The sequence below is a fragment of the Pituophis catenifer genome, unplaced genomic scaffold, assembly GCF_029215685.1.
Source record: "Pituophis catenifer annectens isolate HBS135680 unplaced genomic scaffold, rPitCat1.0.hap2 SCAF_2, whole genome shotgun sequence".
NCBI classification, from domain to species: Eukaryota; Metazoa; Chordata; class Lepidosauria; order Squamata; family Colubridae; genus Pituophis; species Pituophis catenifer.
Window position 1 is genome coordinate 35,661,446 of NW_027256882.1, and position 19,134 is coordinate 35,680,579.

General features: G+C 42.1%; 1 protein-coding gene across 1 annotated transcript; it reads right to left on the reverse strand.

The window, feature by feature from the left end:
* Positions 1 to 1,538: 1,538 nt before the first annotated feature.
* On the reverse strand, positions 1,539 to 8,906 carry LOC139310096 (vomeronasal type-2 receptor 26-like). Its single transcript, XM_070934255.1, has 4 exons — positions 8,619 to 8,906; positions 5,353 to 5,580; positions 3,100 to 3,226; positions 1,539 to 2,437 (listed from the first exon to the last, which is right to left on the reverse strand). Exons 1-4 carry the CDS (start codon positions 8,904 to 8,906, stop codon positions 1,539 to 1,541), a joined length of 1,542 nt encoding a protein of 513 aa, XP_070790356.1.
* Positions 8,907 to 19,134: the final 10,228 nt, after the last annotated feature.

The window sequence follows — 19,134 nt, forward strand, 5'->3', positions numbered from 1 at the left end:
CACCAAACAGCACCAGTTCAATTGGAGCAATACAAGAATCATCGGCCATGCTACCACCCGCCATGCTCCTGAGTTCATCGAAGTCCACAAACAATTCCATTAACAGAACATCAAGCTACAACGAGCCTACGAACCCCTCAGAATTTAAATCAACTGCCTAGTCAATCACAGATAGCAGCTACCTTCAACCAACCCACGCAAGCTCCCTAACCAGCAGTTCACCTCCCAATGACCCTCACCTTATATAACCTCCTTATTATAAGACCCATATTGCTGAGCATATTGCTGAGCACATTGTAAGCCGCCCTGAGTCTTCGGAGAAGGGCGGCATATAAATCAAAATTAAAAAAAAAAAAAAAAATCACAAGATTCTCACTGGTGACCCACACCTGACCCATCACAACACCCATCAGAAAATCCTCACTTGGCACACCCACAGCTGACCTATCACAAGACCTATCACAAGACCCTGACCTGATGTGACCCTCATGCAGGGGTGGGCTGCTGGGGGTTCGCCGGGGTTTGGAAGATCCTCTAGCTAAGATTCTGTGCAGTTCAGAGAACCCCCAAATCCCACTCCTGGCTGGCCCCATCCAGCCGTCCCCTCCCCTCCCAGGAGTCCCCATGTGGCCCGTTTTGGATGCAGGTAAGGGCAAGGTGCACATGGAGGCTTGGGGAGGGTGAAAAACAGGCCTACTGGAAGTTCAGGAAGGCCGGAAACGGGCCTCCAGAGCCTAGGGAGGCCGTTTTCGCCCTCCTGTAGGCTTGAGGAAAGTCTCTGGGGCCCAGGGAGGGCAAAAACTCCCCCCCCACCATGGTGCAGGAGGCTGACTAAGCCACTCCCACCATGGCCATGCCCACCCAGCAACCGGACAGAGAACCCCTTGCTAAAATTTTTGAAACCCACCTGTGCCCTCACGTGACATGACCTCACCATCACAAGATCTACTGACCACACAAAGCCCTTATAAACTGACATTGACATGCTGAAGGTTTTACCTCGCCTGGTAAATGAAAAGTTCAGATACCAACCCACAAGGATTATGTATTTTTCTAACACTACCTCTACTTCTTAAAGAATGATTTCATTTACATAATGGTTTCCGAATCTTTGCTTAAAGACCATCCCTTGGTTCTCTACAGATGTACAGATAATAAATTATTTTGTTTGTGTATGGAAGGGCTGCAAACATTGGACAAGACTAGAGGAACGTTGTTCTCTTTTTCCCTCTGAATGAATTGACAGTTCTATGAGAGGGCCACCACTATTTGTGGGGTCATCCATGGTAGTGCATACTCTTATGAAGCAGAGTAACAGGAGGAGATATTTTTGGTGCTCCTCCAGAGCATTTGTAGCCCCCTTTGTGTGACTCATGTCCGATAGTCAGTGTATGAATGATAGCATTAATGTTGCTCTTTTGCCCAATTGGGACTGAGGAATTGGAAGGATGAGGGGGGAATAAATGGGGATTCTTAAAGAAATCAGCCCTCAGGAATTGGAGGAGAGAGTAGACAGGGTCATCCAATTGTAGCTCCTTCTAGTTTTTCATCATCAGATGCTCCTTGGTATTCATGTCTGGTCTCAGGATAATAATGAAGCATTTGGGGATAAAAATGCAGCCCATTAAACCAAGGCTGGAGGCCAGGATGGAGAAGATCTGCACTGCCACCATGTATTTCCCCTTGGTACTCAGGTAAGTGGGGACAAAGGAGATCCAAACACTGCAGAAAACCAGCATGCTGAAGGTGATCCACTTGGCTTCGTTGAAGGTCCCTGGGAGTTTTCTGGCTAGAAAAGCCACTATGAAGCAGATAGTAGCCAGAAAACCCATGTAGCCAAGGGCAGAATAGAACATGGCTACTGAGCCTTCATTACACTGCAGGATGATCTGTCCTGGTTGGGAATGCAGGTCAGAGTCAGCAAATGGGGGAGCGTTTCCCAGCCATATAAGGCAGGTGACTATCTGAATTCCAGAGCAGGACAATACAATGGAATTGGACAGACTTTTCCCCAGCCGTTTCCTTATCCTGCTGCCTGGTTTTGTGGCCAGAAATGCCAGCACCACCATGACAGTCTTGGACAGTAAGGAAGACACGGCAACTGAGAAAACAGTGCTGAAGGTGGTTTGTCGAAGAAGGCAGGTCACTGTGTTGGGGCAGCCAATGAATAGAAGGGAGGTCAAAAATGAAAGCAGGAGGGAGATCAGAAGAATGTAGGTGAGGTCCCGGTTGTTGGCTTTGACCAAGGGAGTTTCTCGGTATTTAATGAAGATTCCCAGAACAAAGGCAGTAGTTATGGATAAGGCAATGGCAAAGAGAGCCAGGATGAGACCCAAATTTTCTTTATAGGACAAGTAAGTTATAACTTTAGGGATACATTGATCTCGCTTCTTGTTGGAATATTGATCAACTGGGCACTTTTCACAATGGGCTGCATCTGAAAAACATTATCAAGCATGTATTTTTTTCCTGGAGCTGTAGGATTATGACAAATGCAACTAAAGTCAATTACTACTACAATACATAAAAATATTTTTATGTTATTTTCACACAGAAGAAGAAGTGTTAACCAAAATATTATTTTGCATGGAAATGAACAGACTGACTCTGGAACTTAAAGATAAGGATGAATCAGAGTATTATGAAATCTAGAACAAATTTTACTATTGGCTGAAAAGGAGGAGAAATGCTGGGATATAGGACTATTGACGAGTAAAATGTTTGGAAGTTTTTATGCTAATTTGTTATGATAGATATGACTGAATTAGATATTGAAATAATCTATATGGATGAAAGAATATACATATTTCAGATGTGATAATTAGTGTAAGTAAGTGTATTACTTATATGACAAAATTTGATGAAAATGTTTAAACCGGAGATGTCAAGCTATGTCCATTGTTTTTAACTTGTATTATAAATAAAAAACTTTTTATATATTAAAAAAAAGAAATGCATTTTTTTTCTTGTTTTATAGAATTTTGCTAGAAAATGGATTTAAAATTAGAAGGAAAGAAAACAGTTTTAGAAAATCTTAGCCAGAAAAACAAGATTGAATATTGATTGTACCCTCAATCCCCCCCCCCCCCAGTTACCTACCTTCTTGCACAGAAAATGTTCCTTCCATACACAGAGAACAGTCATAGCAGCAAACTGGTGCTCCCTCTCTCACAAGCTTGGCATATCCTGGGTAACAACTTTCTGAACATCTAGAAGAGGGCATCACCTAAGCATTAAAAAAAAACCCAGTTAGAAGAGTTTATTTCAATTAACTGGATTCTGGAAGCTAAGAGGTACAGTATATTGTTCTGACCTAGGCTTCCCAAGAGCATGAAAGAGACTCCTTGTCCCTTTTTATTAATTTACTGTGAATTCCTCTTATTCACATCCAGCAAAGACTTTCAAAGGAGAATTTACAGTCACAGACCTTATCTGCCTTGGAGAGCTGCCAGGCCGATATCTTTAAAACTTGGCAAGAAGTCTCAGAGAGTCACGAACCAATTAAGTGAACTAACTGTCTCCTGCAAACTCCACTCCCCTTTCATTCCTCTTTATTCCCTATGTGAGGGGCCATTCACTGTCCACCTGTGGCTTTACTCCTGAGTCGACCCTTGTTTCTTAGCTGTTCCCTTCTCCTGGCAGCTCTGCGCATGGGCAGACTGGGAACAGGCTCCAGCTATTCCTCTGCCTCACTGATGTCTGACTCTGAAGGCAGCTGACAATTGTCAGACGGCCTTGGCCCCATCTCTGCCTCTAATGCAGAGCACTCATCAGAGCCTTCCCCAACTCCAGGACTGGCCCATGTTCCTCCCCATTCTTCTCACTGTCTGAGTCTGCCACCAGTTCTGCTGGCTGCTGGTGGGCCACAACATAAATAGAACAAACTTAGCCATGATATAGTGTCATGGCAGTTACTGATGGAGACCTCAATCCCCCTTTCTTTCTAATTATTGGAGGTACCATCTAACATGGACCTTTATGGAAAAGAACTCTGATCATGAATGAATGAAATGATATGATAGGAATTCTCTTTATCAATCTCTATTTGCAATCCTAAAACATAGGTTTCCCCTGTCCAGTTGTTCAGATCAATAGAGGACAGTGCTCATCTCTATTTGTTAGCCCAGAGAGCAAACATTGTCCAAAGACGTTTCTGTGATCATGTGGCCAGCATGACTATACACAGGAGGTGCACCAAACGGTGTTACATTCCCACTGAAGTGGTACCTGTTTATCTACTCACATTTGCATGCTTTCAAACTGCTGGGTGGGCAGGAGTTGAGGTAAATAACTGTAGCTCAGTGCTCACACCCGGGCTGAGCCATTGCATCCCCTTCCTGAAACATACACTTTGCCTTGTTGTTCCAAAGATGCACTTTCAAGAGGCAACAGGATGTTTTGGTTTTTCTTTTGAAGACGTTTTGCTTCTCATCCAAGAAGCTTCTTCAGCTCTGACTGGATGGTAGGGAATGCTGAAGAAGCGTCTCAGATGAGAAGCGAAACGTCTTCAAAAGAAAAACCAGAACGTCCAGTTGCCTCTTGAAAAAACACCTTTGGGACAACCGTGAGCTGGGTGACTGAGAATCTCCATAGATACTTTGCTTTATTCTTCATTCCGAAGGAAAATGGTTGCATTGCAAAAGATGTTTCTCCTTAAGGGAGGCTCCCCCTCCTTTCTTTGGCATGAACCAGTTGTGGTATTCACTTACTTTCACTACCGTTTCGCAAATGTGAGCACGTGCACCTTACATGCATGTGCCTGGCCTCAAAAATGTGCCTAAATACAGTAGGACGGCATAGAGCTGGGGTGAGTGGGCGGGCCCACCTGCAATTTCTGCAGCTGGTTTGGGCGAAGTGTTCTGAACCAGCTGAATACCACATCTGGCATGAACCCACCAGAATCTGGCTGCAAATGACTGTGTTTCTCCCCTAAAGCTGAACATTGTATTGTTGCATACAAATTATTCTTTTTAAAAAAAACTTCTCACATTTTTCCCAGATTCTCAACTTGACATTTTCTCTCACGCAATCCAGTGAAACCTTTGAAACCTTTGGCTCTTTTAAAATTCAAAATAGGATTGTTTCATGGGCTATTAATTATGATATTATCTTCCAATTTAATAATGTAGAATGGTAGAGGTCGTAACAATATTGATGGTGCGGCAGGTTCCAGCTTGTGATAAACTTCTGAAAAATCCCAAAAGATACATGATAGCTAATGAATTAATAGGGCTTTAGATTCCTGGATCTGGAGGTTATCTACAATGGACTGAACGGGAATTATTTCTGAACAGAAAAGAGTGCATTATGTGGAGTTAAACCGAGGAGTAAAAATGAAGAAACATCAGCTACCTCGTTAAATGATGTTGGCCATTGGATGGCACCCTGATTGATGAAGACCTTGACTTCAGAGAGGGCTTCTCTTTCTACACTCCCAACTTTCACCCCAGCAGTTGACTTGTTGGGAAAAACTGTCCAGTGCATGATATCAAAGTCAGCAGCAGGAACTCCATTTTCATCCAAATAAACCCCATCCCTGGAAATGTTGTGAAGCTGGAAGTTTCTCATGAATTGATGGAGCTGCAAAGACAAAGACAATCACACGTGCCGCTTACAGGTTCTTATTTCAGCCTTTACTTGATGTTTTATGGCTATTATTCTGGATTTCAAGCGCTCTGAATAATTTAAACTCCTTGGCTCAGCACTTCAATTGAAAGAGGTTGATTGAGGATTTCATGGGAAGCTACTTTCTCTTTGTAAGGGATGTGGTGGCTCAGTGGCTAAGATGCTGAACTTGTCGATTGAAACGTCAGTATTTCAGTGGTTCAAATCCTTAGTGCCACATAACGGGGTGAGCTCCCGTGACTTGTCCCAGCTTCTGCCAACCTAGCAGACCGAAAGCACATAAAAAATGCAAGTAGAAACATAGGGACCACCTTTGGTGGAGAGGTAACAGCATTCCATGCGCCTTTTGTGTTTAGTCATGCTGGCCACATGACTACGGAGATGTCTTCGGACATCACTGGCTCTTCAGCTTTGAAACGGAGATGAGCTTCGCCCCCTAGAGTCGGGAACGACTAGCACATATGTGCGAGGGGAACTTTCACCTTTACCTTTACTCTCCCTTTATTTCCAGGGAACATAGATCTTTTTCAGATACTGTGTGTCTTGCATTTTCTTAAAGCAACCACTAAGTTCTCCAACCAAGTCATAACTCAGCACCTTCATGTTAACAAAATCCAAAATTATATAACACTGAAAATTTAAGAATTTATTTAATATCCAAGAGTTTCCTTGTAAAATTATACCTTTTAATAGTGTAGGAAGTTAGCACCCACCCCTCTCCTGAAAGAATGAAACATTCTAGGAAATATTAAAAAGGCAGAATATTATATTTCTCTGGATGAGAAATGGAGAAGCATGTTTTTTTAAGGCAGGAAGCAGACTCACTCTTATTAGCCCCCATCCTCCTCAGTAGCCCACAGCCGATGTCAGCACTTAAGAGATGGCTAGGTCTATTCATAAGCAAATACCCTCATCCAAGAGCAAACAAAGGTAGGATTAGCCCTCAGCTATAATAGGAATTGCCCGAAGCCCCTTCATTGCATAACCCAGTACAGTTCAACCAAGCTTGACTCAGAAAACCTACAAGGTTTTCTTTAAACCTTTTTAAAGAAAACAAGGAAATTTTACAAGGAAATTTTGGGCTTGGACAACCTAGAACTATGCCACCTATGGTCTGAACTAAGCATAGTATCTGCTACAACGTCCTACCTGTCAATGACTTCTTCAGCTTCAACCATAATAATACACGAGCACACAATAGATACAAACTCAAGGTAAACCGTTCCAAACTCGATTGCAGAAAATATGACTTCAGCAACAGAGTGATCAATGCCTGGAATGCACTACCTGACTCTGTTGTTACATCCCCAAACCCCCATAACTTTAACCTTAAACTGTCTGCCATGGACCTCACCCCATTCCTAAGAGGTCTGTAAGGAGCATGCATAAGCGCACCAGCCACATTTATGTTTATACTTATACCTGTTATCTTTTACATGTTTGACAAACTAACTAACTAACTAACCAACCAGCCAACCAACCAACCAACCAACCAACCAAACAAACAAACAAACAAACAAACAAACAAACAAACAAACAAACAAACAAACAAACAAACAAGGTTAGCTATGACTCCTACAGCAGCCAAAAGCTTGCCACAGGAACAGGAAGCTCAAATTCAAAGCCCAAGAGAAGGTATAAATATCTCTCTCCCCTTCTCCCTCTCCCTCTCCCTCTCTCCCCCATGTGCTCAATTGCCCAGGACGTCAAAACCATGTGGTGCTGTCCACCATTAAACCATCTTTTCCAATCAGCCTCCATGTTTCCAGTGTCTTTCTTCCCACTTGGAACTGAACCCAGATGGACATTTCTTCCAACAATAAAATTTGGAGATCTCTCTCTCTCTCTCTCTCTCTCTCCCTCCCTCCCTCCCTCCCTCCCTCCCTCCCTCCCTCTCTCTCTCTCTCTCTCTCTCCCCCCTCTCTTCCAACTAATGGTTGGAATATCTCAGCCCCCCCTACATCCAATTTCATGCTGAGGAATTGAAAGGGGAATGTCAATGGAACTTTGAAAGAGAAGTCATACCTGCCATGGCTGTATAATCTGGGGTGACTGATTGTTTCCAATATACATCCTCCTCTTACTCATTTGGAAGGAAGAGACAGCATTGAGGACCAAGGCCACAGCTTGTGTTGCTTTGGAAATACTGGAGCCATCCTCAGACAGGATTCTTGCAACCACATCACGGGGTGGAAATTCCTGGCTTACTTTTTCGGTGCATCTTTCCCAAACTTTCTTAGACAACACAGGCCTTGCATAAGAACATTGGAATGCTTTCTTTCCAAACTGTTTGACAGTGAGGGCATATGAATTGTAGTTAGAATATTGTGTCCTTCTCTTTGTCTGGGTGAGGAAGGAAAACAAAGCATGTTTGTGTTGGAGATCCACCCCATAATAAAACATTCCTACGCTTGTATCTGACAAAGCAGTTGCAAGCCACACTTTTCCTGCAACAAAGTTATTAGTTCTTTCAGCAAATTCTATTAGTCTTGATGTCATTGCTGTGGCCTGAAAATCCAATTGACAAAGAATAATTTTGACTTGACAATTCATAAGAAAAAAGAGCATTTTTCTTCTTTCATGCACAAATATTTTCCTGGAAAGTGAATCAACATTCGTTGTTGGGATAGTTTCTGAGAGGACAATGCAAATCCCGCTTTTGACAGCTAGCGTGGCCAAGCTTTTTTGAAAGTTTTCTCCTCTTTCATTGTTCTGAGAAAGAAGGCCGATCCACGTCCATCGGAAATGCAGGAGCAGCTGGACAATGGCTGAGTAAGGAGGTTCTTGTTTTGGGGTCATCCGGTAGAAAAAAGGAAAATGGTGATTTTGCTCAGGAATGTGGCTGATAACACCGTAGTTGATCTAAGGTGAAAGAGAAGATATTGGTAGTTTGTTCCACTTTGAATGACCAAAGTCAAATGCTCCAATGTAAGCATGGCCTAGTGGTCTGAAAAATTTACAGCATAGAATGTAAGTTCAATTTAGCTGCATACCTGTGGAATTTTGTAGAGGCCCAAGAAAGTAGAAACTTGATCAAAGAGTTCGGAATCCGTCTCTTCAAGAACTGCCAGCAGGTTCTTTTGTCTTCCGCAACTGTAGTTTGGGACATTCTCCTGCCCTGTAGACAGCAGGTCCATCATGGCCTCATAGGTTATCCTTGCATTGAAAAAAGTCTGATAGATGCTGTAGCCCAGGGTGATGTTGGGTAAGAGCCAAGGATTCTGGTTGATCTCATGAACAGCAAAGAAGAAGGGCAGGATATGGAAGAAGCTTGTCTTCATACTGCAACATAATAGATATCAAAAGATCATCATCTTCCATCTGGATTTTCTTCCTCATTTTATGAAAATGAAGACAGTTTTTCATTCAATATAATTTTCTATTTCTATAATCACAATGTAGGAAATATTATCAGACACATAGTTATTTTTTTAAATTTATCCTTTTATTGGTTTTAAAGGATAAATTAAAAGGAAAGCAACCAGGATGATTAGGGGACTAGAGGCTAAAACATATGAAGAATGGTTACAGGAACTGGGCATGGCTAGTCTAGTGAAGAGAAGGACCAGGGAAGAAATGATGGCAGTTTTCCAATATATGAGGGGCTTTTTTTCACTTTTTTCAGTGCCATTGTAACTTCAAATGATCACTAAACAAACTATTGCAAGTCGAGGACTACCTGTAATGACCTGCCTTTCTCAATGTAAGGAGCTGGGAAAAGGAAATCATTCCTAAAAAAAGGCTCTGCAGTGGGTAAAATTAACCCCCTCTCCCAAATCCTGTACATATTGACAATTACCTTTTCAAACTGTTGGTTGGCAACTTGGAGAAATCATAAGGGTAAAGTAGAGAAAATATTTTAGACGTTATTCCAGCGAGCTGGTAGTCTCCTGGTTTGTAGTAATTAAAGCCCTTATTTTCTTCTTTTGCCAGCTTCAATGGACATTTCACCAGCATCGTGGCACGAGGAAATTGGGACAGGAGCAGAAGCAGAAATAGCTGCTTTTCTGGAAGTAACATTTGATGTAGTGTGGATCTCTCTATATGGAGATCCTTCTCAGAGCAATTCCGCTGGCACAGAGTTGAATCTTAGAGCTCACAAAAGAGCACGACTGTAATGAAGATGGTCTAGTTTGGCTCCAGATTTGGAAGAGGAAACTGGAATCTTCCACTAGCACAACCCCGGCCTGATTCTCCTATGCCCTCTGCTCTCAGAAAGAGCAGGAGTAGTTTCAGATCATATGTCCAGGATTTCTATATCCCGTTTTTGTCACATTACTTTAAAAGTCAAGGTGGTAGTGAACATCTCATACAAGATTTTTTTTTTCAAAATAGAATAAATAACCATGATTTTAATAATTGGAAGGGGAATTGGGAATGACTGTTGCAACAGAGGCGTGTTGTTGAAAAACAACAGTTTTTCATCACTCAAGGGCATAGTTCTAGTTCAAGAATCTGAAAGGGAACAATTTATGGAAGTTTGATTGCCTTTTACTCTTGGAACATATTGTTGAGATTGTAAACATTGTTATGTGTTAAAACACTTTTCACTAGCTATCTGTAGAGAATCTCAATCATCCACATCATGGTTGTCCTAAAGGTGCTTTTTTAAAAGGCAACTGGACTTTGCTGTTCTTTGAAGAAGTTTTGCTTCTCATCCAAGAAGCTTCTTCAGTTCTGACTGAATGGTGGCTGATGGAAGGATTTATATTCCTTGAAGTCGTCTGGTCATTAGCACTCATTCTGAGAGTTGTTGAAGCCCTGTGCCCTCAGGATCACCTGAATAGTGCAAATGGGTGTGGAACCTTCTTTGAACTGCTGAAAGGACTGTGTTGTAAACAGGAGATAGGTGGTATCATATCCCTCCCACTCTCTTGAGAGAGGGATGTTCAATCTTAATGTAGACTACCTCTTTGAGTCCCTCTTTGAAACCAATGTTCCTCTCTGTCCAGAAAGTCCACGTTCTGGACAGAGAGGACTGCTGGTTTGAAAGAGGGGAAAATCCAAACTGTGGATGAAGCCCTATTAATATATCTTTTGGAATTTCAATGTTTTTATATTTATAATTATTTTTATATTATGAGGAACTGTGGTGGTGCAGTGGTAAGAATGCAGTATTGCAGGCTAATTCTACTGACTGCCAGCAGCTCAAGGTTTGACTCAGCTTTCAATCCTTCTGAGGTCGGTAAAATGAGGAGTCAGATTGTTGGTGGCAATATGCTGACTGTAAATTTGGTTCAAACAAAGGTCTCAATGCCTATAAATTAGAACATAACCTTTGCCTTTTCTTTGCATTAGTGCAAATTGGGATATAAAGTATTTCTTATTTAGCAAGGGATGCAATTTTTTATAGTGATGTCAAAGCTTGGACAGATAATGGTGTCCCATACCAACACTACTTAAACAGAGTTCATTTTGCCTTATCAGACATTACCAGACACATTGTCAGAGTCAGACTTCAAGGACCCACCTCCCTACTGTGCTTCATGGTTTTATTTCCTGGGCCCCAGCCAGGGGAAGGATCCTGAGTCCTGTTCAGTAAAATCAGCTAGACAAAGATAATTCAAAGCTCAGAAAAAAGGAAGAAAGATTCTTGTCAGACCTGCCCAAGTTCAATCCCTTAGGAAAGAAAGACTCTCGACTCCATTTGGTTGAAGTGATACGTTATTTTATTAAAAGATGCTGGCTAGAAGTAAATTTCCTGCACTAAAAAGATATAGAAGGTTTTCCCTCATCCCAGCCTTCTCCCCATGATCAGTTTGTCTTCAGCCGATGAAGATTCACCTAGGTGTTTTGAGAATGCTGAGGTGTTTGGGGTAATCCACATTCCTTCTCAGGGTACATGGCCTTGAGTGCTGGCATAAACCAGTTCTGAGCTTCTGTTCTTTGTCACGCTATCATGTCCCTCCTCCCTATTTCCTATCACATACCAACACAGATTTAGTACCTATTTATTTATCCCCCCTCCCCCTCCCAACTAGTCTTAATGGCAGGATCCCAACAAGATGCCAAGCCACAGATGACATCCTGTCAATTCCATAGAATACATAAATAGATTTTACTTGCTCTTATATTTAAAATAAACTAGTAGAAAAATACATGCTAGCTAGGAGCTTGGGTTAATTTTGATTATTAGTTGCTCTTTTGTATTCATGGAAGGTCTCAGGATAATAATATAGCATTTGGGGATAAAGATGTAGCCCAGTAAGCCCAGACTGGAGGCCAGAATGGAGAAGATCTGCACAGCCACCATGTATTTCCCTTTGGTGCTCAGGTAGGTGGGAACAAAGGAGATCCAAACACTGCAGAAGACCAGCATACTGAAGGTGATCCACTTGGCTTCGTTGAATGTCCCTGGGAGTTTTCGGGCCAGGAAAGCCATGAAGAAACATGTGGCAGCCAGAAAGCCCATGTAGCCAAGGGCAGAGTAGAACATGGTAACTGAACCTTCATGACAATGCAGCAGGATCTCTCCTGGTTGAGAATATAAATCAAAATCTGGGAATGGGGGAGAGATTCCCAGCCATATAATACAGATGCCCACTTGAACACCAGAGCAGGACAAGACAATGGAGTTAGCCAGACTCTTCCTCAGCCATTTCCTCATCCTGCTGCCTGGCTTTTTAGCCAGGAATGCCACCACCACCATGATAGTCTTGGCCAGCAAGGAAGACACAGCGACAGAGAAAACAAAACTGAAAGTAGTTTGTTGAAGAAGGCAAGTCATTTTCTTAGGATGACCAATGAATAAAAGGGTGGTCAAGAAGGAAAGTAAGAGGGAAACCAGGAGCAGATAGGTGAGGTCCCGGTTGTTGGCTTTGACAATGGGAGTTTCTTGGTATTTAATGAAGATTCCAAGAACACAAGCAGTGATTAGGGCTAAAGTAAGTGCAAAGAGAGCCAGGATGAAACCCAATGTTTCTTGGTAGGACAAAAAGGTTATAACTTTTGGGACACATTGATCTTTCTTCTCATTGGAATTCTGGTCAACTGGACACTTTTCACAATGGGCTGCATCTGAAAAACACCCACAATTCTTGTAAATAATGTAATTAATTGTGTATGTATGTAAATAATTCTTTTAGAGGTGATGGAATTAGAATTTCTGTGCCAAACAAAATATTGACAAGAATAGGGGGATATCACATTCCCCAGAATTAATTATGGTGCATCTTGGATGGTTACAACACCAAGGCAGATTTACCCATGAAGAAAAAAACAAACCCCAAAGGATTTTAGTAAGGAAAGAGCAATGTGCAGCTTAGAAAGTAGTAATGGGGGCCATTGCCCTTTGATACCTATTGGGGGCCACAAGGAACCCAGGATGTCTAGGTGGGCTGCTGTTTTGATACAATAGAAGTCCTCAGAAAATAAAACTGAGAAGACTGTTTTGCACAGGAAGCTCCCAGCATCAGCAACAAAATGAATCTCAGACAGAGCTGCTGGGACAGTCTTTGATCAAATTTGGAAAGACTCAGAGTAAATAATGCTGATCAGCTGAACAGAAAACTACATTGATGCATTTATGAAACCCTACATGTATGAAATGTTGCTTGATTTGAAGCTATTTTTCATCTTTTGGGTAGATTAGCTAAGGTAATAATGTTAATGCTATGGTACTGTTTTTTGGCTTTCATCCACCCGTTGTTCTTATTAAATAACAAAATTACTTTCTCCTGCATATTTGTCTCTTATTGGCACCCATAAATTTATGATAGTCCATATATAGGTTTCCTAGTTGATTTTCAGAAATCTGCTACCCTAAGACTGTATAAATCCTTTTAAAGAGGAGTCACAAAACAGCACACAACTTTCTTTGGTATCATGGAAGCACCTGCCTCTTTCCCCAGCTTTCATGTTTGCATGAATTCATGCAGCGACAGCCAGAAGCCACTTCCAAAGCAGCCATGCAGCCTGGGAAAAGATACTGCTACTTTTAAAATTCCAAAAAAGATGTTTGATTATGCTCCTTTTCTAAATGATTGTTGTGTCTTGTTGTTAGAATTACCTTTATTGTATCTGTTGTGTCATTTAGTTTTGTTCTGTCAATTTGGTAAAGAATTAGGGAAACCATAATTCCCCAGTGTGCAAGCTTCCTAGCTCACCAAAATTGTAACTGTATTCTCCACAACCAAAACCACCATCTCTAGAGGAGATCACTTGAAGCTTTAAAGCTACGTACCACATTTCAAATCCTGGAATTTGGCCTTCAAACCTCTTCCAATATTCCACCAAATGTACGTATAAAAGGTGAACAGAATAGGCAAATCAAGGTATGGGGAGAAATTGGGTTGCATCTAATAGCAATAGCAATAGCCCTTAGACTTATATACCACTTCATAGTGCTTTTACAGCCCTCTCTAAGCAGTTTACAGAGTCAGCCTATTGCCCCCAAACAATCTGGGTCCTCATTTTACCGACCTCAGAAGATGGAAGGCCAAGTCAACCTTGAGCCTGGTGAGATTCGATCTGCCAAACTGCTGGCAGCCAGTGATCAGCAGAAGTAGCCTGCAGTACTTCACTCTAACCACTGCACGACCGTGGCTCTTATAAATGATTAAATATAATAATTTAAATTTAATTTGTTTAAATTGAATTCAACTTTTATCCTGGCTCCATATTTTTAATGTGTATGGTTGACATGCCAGTGAAAGGCCAATCAGGGCCCAAGTGTGGAAAAGCTGATGCATTTCATTTGTAGCTTTATTCCCACGTCAGTGAAGGTCCATGTCCTGACCATGGTTTCCAGGAGGAATCAATAATCTTCCCTATAGTTATATGGAGTCTGAAGTTGAAATAAAGATAGTTTCCCCTGTTCAGCCATGTCCGATTCTAGGAGGATTCTCATCTCTGTTTCTTAGCTGAGCGAGCCGAGAAGAGTCTGAAGACACTTCTGTAGTCATAGGGCCAACTTCTGTATATGCCGAGGTGCATGGAATGCTCCCGTCAAAGTGGTACCTATTTATTTACTCACATTTACATGCTTTTGAAATGGAGTGGTGCGATGGTCTAGAGGTGGAGCTCTCGACTCACAATCAGGAGGCTGTGAGTTCAATCCTAGGTAGAGGCAGATGTTTCTCTCTCTGGGCATATATATATATATCTGCTAATACTCTGCTAGCTCCATTCAGGTGCCCAGACTCCACCCCGCAAGGGATTATGAGGTTGTTAAAAGAAGATGATTTACATGGTTTTGAACTATTAAATGAGTAACATGCTGGGGCAATTAACAGGAGCTCACCCTGTTGCACAGCACTTGGGTCTCGAACCTCGTCTGTCAGTTTTCCAGCTGACAAGCTCAGCATCTTTAACCGCTGAACCATCACATCCTTCTAAGTTGAAATAAGAACTACTTGTCAGCCCTGGAGGCCATCTTTTTCTTTCGATCTTCAGGGCTGCCACATTTAGTGCTGTGGGAAAATGGGAGGGGGTTTGCAAGGAGTTGGTGGAGATAGATAGTCATAACAACTTTCTTCTCTCTGGGAGTCAAGGACGTTCAGCCTGCACCTGGAGAGGCGTGACTGGGGAACATCTCCAGTTGGGACAGTGGATTGATTGGACCATGTGATGGACATGTGGGTGCAGGGGAAGGGACTTTGACTTTCTTTTGGTGGGGAAATCCCAGGAACTTTCAGATTTGGGTTTTCCCAGATGTGCCAATATGTCATCTCTAATAAAACGGAACTTTAAGGAATTGTTGGCTTCGGAGTCTTCCTTAGTTGTGGGTATTACTTGGAACCCTGACACTGCTTTTTTTCCACAGCTGTATCAGGGTGTGGTCAGCCAGCCCTTGAAAAAAATAGTTGGGTCCCGAAAGTATTTCTTTTATCTTGCTTTGGAATTAAGAAAAAATATGTTAGTAATTAGGTATAACATCTGGAGGAAAGAAAACACTTACCTTCCTGTGTGGAAATCATTCCTTCTATACACGGAGAACAGTGATAGCAGCAAACTGGTGCTCCCTCTCTTGTGAGCTTGGTGTACCCTGGGAGACAACTTTCAGTACATCGAGACAAAGGCACCATCTAAACATAAAGAAAATGTTGGGGTGTGTGTGGGAGTTTATATGAATGGAATTGAAAGTAGGGCTGGGATCACACGAAGGACTAAATCAGGGGTGAAATGCTCCCAGTTCAGACTGGATCGCCTGATCTGGTAGCGATGGCGGGGGGTGGTTTGGAGAACCGGTAGCAAAAATCCCTGCACCCCTCCACCATGCCCAGCTGAGCCATGCGATAATGTAATGTGACTGGGTGGGCGTGGCCACCTTTTTTTTTTTAAACATTTTTTCTACAACCTCTTCGGCCGAAAAAATGCTTTTAAAAGTAAAAATAAAGCCTCTGATGATCACGTGGTCTCTTAAGGTAATGGATGAATCCAAGTTTTGAGCTGGAATTAATTCCCAGGTATTCCTGGGTCTTTTGTCACCTACCCAATCGAATGACGCTGGCCACATGATGGCACTTTGATTGATGGAGAGCTTGATTTCTGAGGAGGCCTCTTTTTTTATACTGCCAACTTTCACCTCGGTAGATACGTCGGCCAATACTGCCCAGTGCACAATATCAAAATCAGCAGCAGGATCTCCCTTTTCATCCAAATAAAGGCCATTTGTGGAAAGATTGTAAAGTTGGACATTTCTCAGGAAAGAATGAAGCTACAAAGGCAAGGAAAATTATGCTGTATCTTACACATTCCCACCCGATCCTGAATTCAATGTTTCTATGATTATTAACATGGATTTATAAAAGCCATGTTGGCACAGTGGTTAGAATGTAGTATTGCAGGCTAACTCTGCCCACAGCCTGTAGTTCGATCCTGATGGGGCTCAAGATTGATCAGCCTTCCATCCTTCCAAGGTCGATAAAATGAGAATCCACATTGTTGGGGACAATATGCTGGCTGTGTAAATCATTCAGAGAGTGCAGTAAAGCACTACGGAACAGTATATAAGTCTAAATATAGACTGAGTAGACCCCTGAGGGCCTACTCAGGGTGTCGTCGGCTAGACATTGTCGACTGGTGACTCCTAGAGGCAGAGCTTTCTCTGTGGGTGCTCCCACCCTCTGGAACCAACTTCCTCTGGGGTTCCGGTTGGCCCCTAACCTCCGCACCTTCCACCACGACTTAAAGACATGGTTGTTCAACCTGGACTGGGGGGGTTAACATGTATTTTAGCACGTTTTATTGGATATTTTATTGTTGTGAGCCGCCCTGAGTCCTACGGAGATAGGGCGTCATATAAATAAAATAAAATAAAATAAATAAATAAATAAATGCTATTACTATTTAAGGTTGGTTTGAACAACTGGGCTTCTTTGGCTTTGGGCTTTTATTTGCAAAGAGATTTAAAAATCCAAATTTAGACACTTTCTTCTGCCAGTTTCTTGAGTGAATCACCCTTTTAACTGACTAGGTTGAAGATGATCGACATAGCACCTATGAGAACAATTTGATTCCCAGATTAACAAAAATTAAAATACAAAAATAAATATAAACATTGCAGAACACAGAAATAAAACGAATTAGTATGTTGTCACATTACGGTCAGTCTCATAAAATCTACGGGAATTTTAATGCTTTAAAATGTTTAAAATATTTTGTACATAGCACACACTTAGATTCGTGTCTTCGACCTAAAAACAATTGCTACAGAGGGATTGATTCTGAATTGACATTATTATTTATACAGGCAGTCCAAGGGTGGGTTCTACTTACCTTTACTACCGGTTCGCAATGGGGCCGCGCGCGCATGCGCAGAAGATTCCTGATGACATCGGGGTCTGTGGGCGGAGCCTCCCGCCGGTTTTACTACCGGTTCTATAGAACCGGTCCAAACCGGGGGCAACCCACCACTGAGGCAGTCTATGTTTATTGCCTGCCTTGTGACCGTCACATTGCTTGTGATGGTAATGAAAGAGTAATTTTACAACCCATCCTTGTGTTGATGACCTTCATGGTCTGTTAAGCAAAAAAACCCTGAACATCGTACATGAAATTGCAGTTTCATTTAGTGACTATTTTGCTTAACAACTGAGTTGCTGGTCCCAATTGTAGCTGCTAAATGAAGACTATTTATTATGATTATGCTCTCTTTCAGATATGCTACTAGTTCCACCAGAAATCCAAAGTAAGACAAGAACTGCCTTTTCTGCCACATCACCAACTGTATGGAACATTCTTTCTCCAGAGATTGGGATGGCCCCAAACCTGTTGTCCTTTTGAATGCCCTCAACACCAGAAACTATACCCTGATCTGGGGCACCAAATGTGTGAAGAGCCCCATCTCTTGGCTCTTGGCTAGCAAATGTGATATCTTCCTTGGCTGCTATATATTTTATTTTTATAAAATAAAATTGTGATTGGAATTAAAATAAATAAATTGTTCTCCATCTATAGTTGTTTGCTGAGATGTGCAACCATACAAATCAATTTTTAAAATTTTTTATCAACCCTGTAATCAATTGCATCGGGGTGGAGTTGCAGTGACTGAACGGAGCTCAAGGGTTTTACTGGCCGGATGCCCTTCCTGATGCCTATGCAAAGTTTGCAGCAGAGAGAGAAATATCTGCTGCTACCTAGAATTGAACCCATTGCCTCTTGATTGTGAAGCGAGAGCTCTACCTCTAGGCCACTGTGCTGATCGTATACAAATCAAATCAAATCAAATCAAATCAAATCAAATCAAATCAAATCAAATCAAATAATAATTATTGAAATTTTCATGCTGCCATCCTGTCAATTTATGCCTGGCCTATACATAAATGCAAGAAGTCTATGTCTATGTCTATGTCTATGTCTATGTCTATGTCTATGTCTATGTCTATTTGTGTATTCACACACGTCTTCACACATACACATATATATACACACCAGTGGTGGGTTGTTACCAGTTCGCCCAGGATTGGGTGAACTGGTAGCGGCAGTGGTGGGAGGCTCCGCCCACCTGGCCAGATGTCTCTGCACATGCGCAGAAGCTTCTGCACTTGCACAGAAGCATTGCACGCATGAGCATGCACCCATGAGCGAACTGGTAGCGACGGGATTTGAATCCCATTACTGACACACACACACGCACACACACACACACACACACACACACACACACACATACAGATACTAATTACTAATAAGAAAATACTAATTGGCATGGAGTGATCTAGAAGTTTACGCTCTGCCATGAAGCTTTGGCCATGGTTGCTTGGACACCAAGACCGAGCACTAAGAGAGGATTAGGCCTGTTCTGCACCAGTCCATGGCTGCCACTTGAAGTGCGTATATCACTACAGCCATTTCTTCACAACTGATTCAGAGCAATAGCCTTTTCCACCAGGCAAAAATACTTCTGGGATCCTATTGAATTGTATAAACGATCAGCTCTGTCTTGTGTAAACTCCTTCCCAGCCCTGCCATTCCCCTCAGAGAACTTAAGAAATTGAAAGGAGGCACCAAGGAACTTGAAAGGAGAAATCTCACCTGCCATGGCTGTACTATCTGGGATGTCAAACC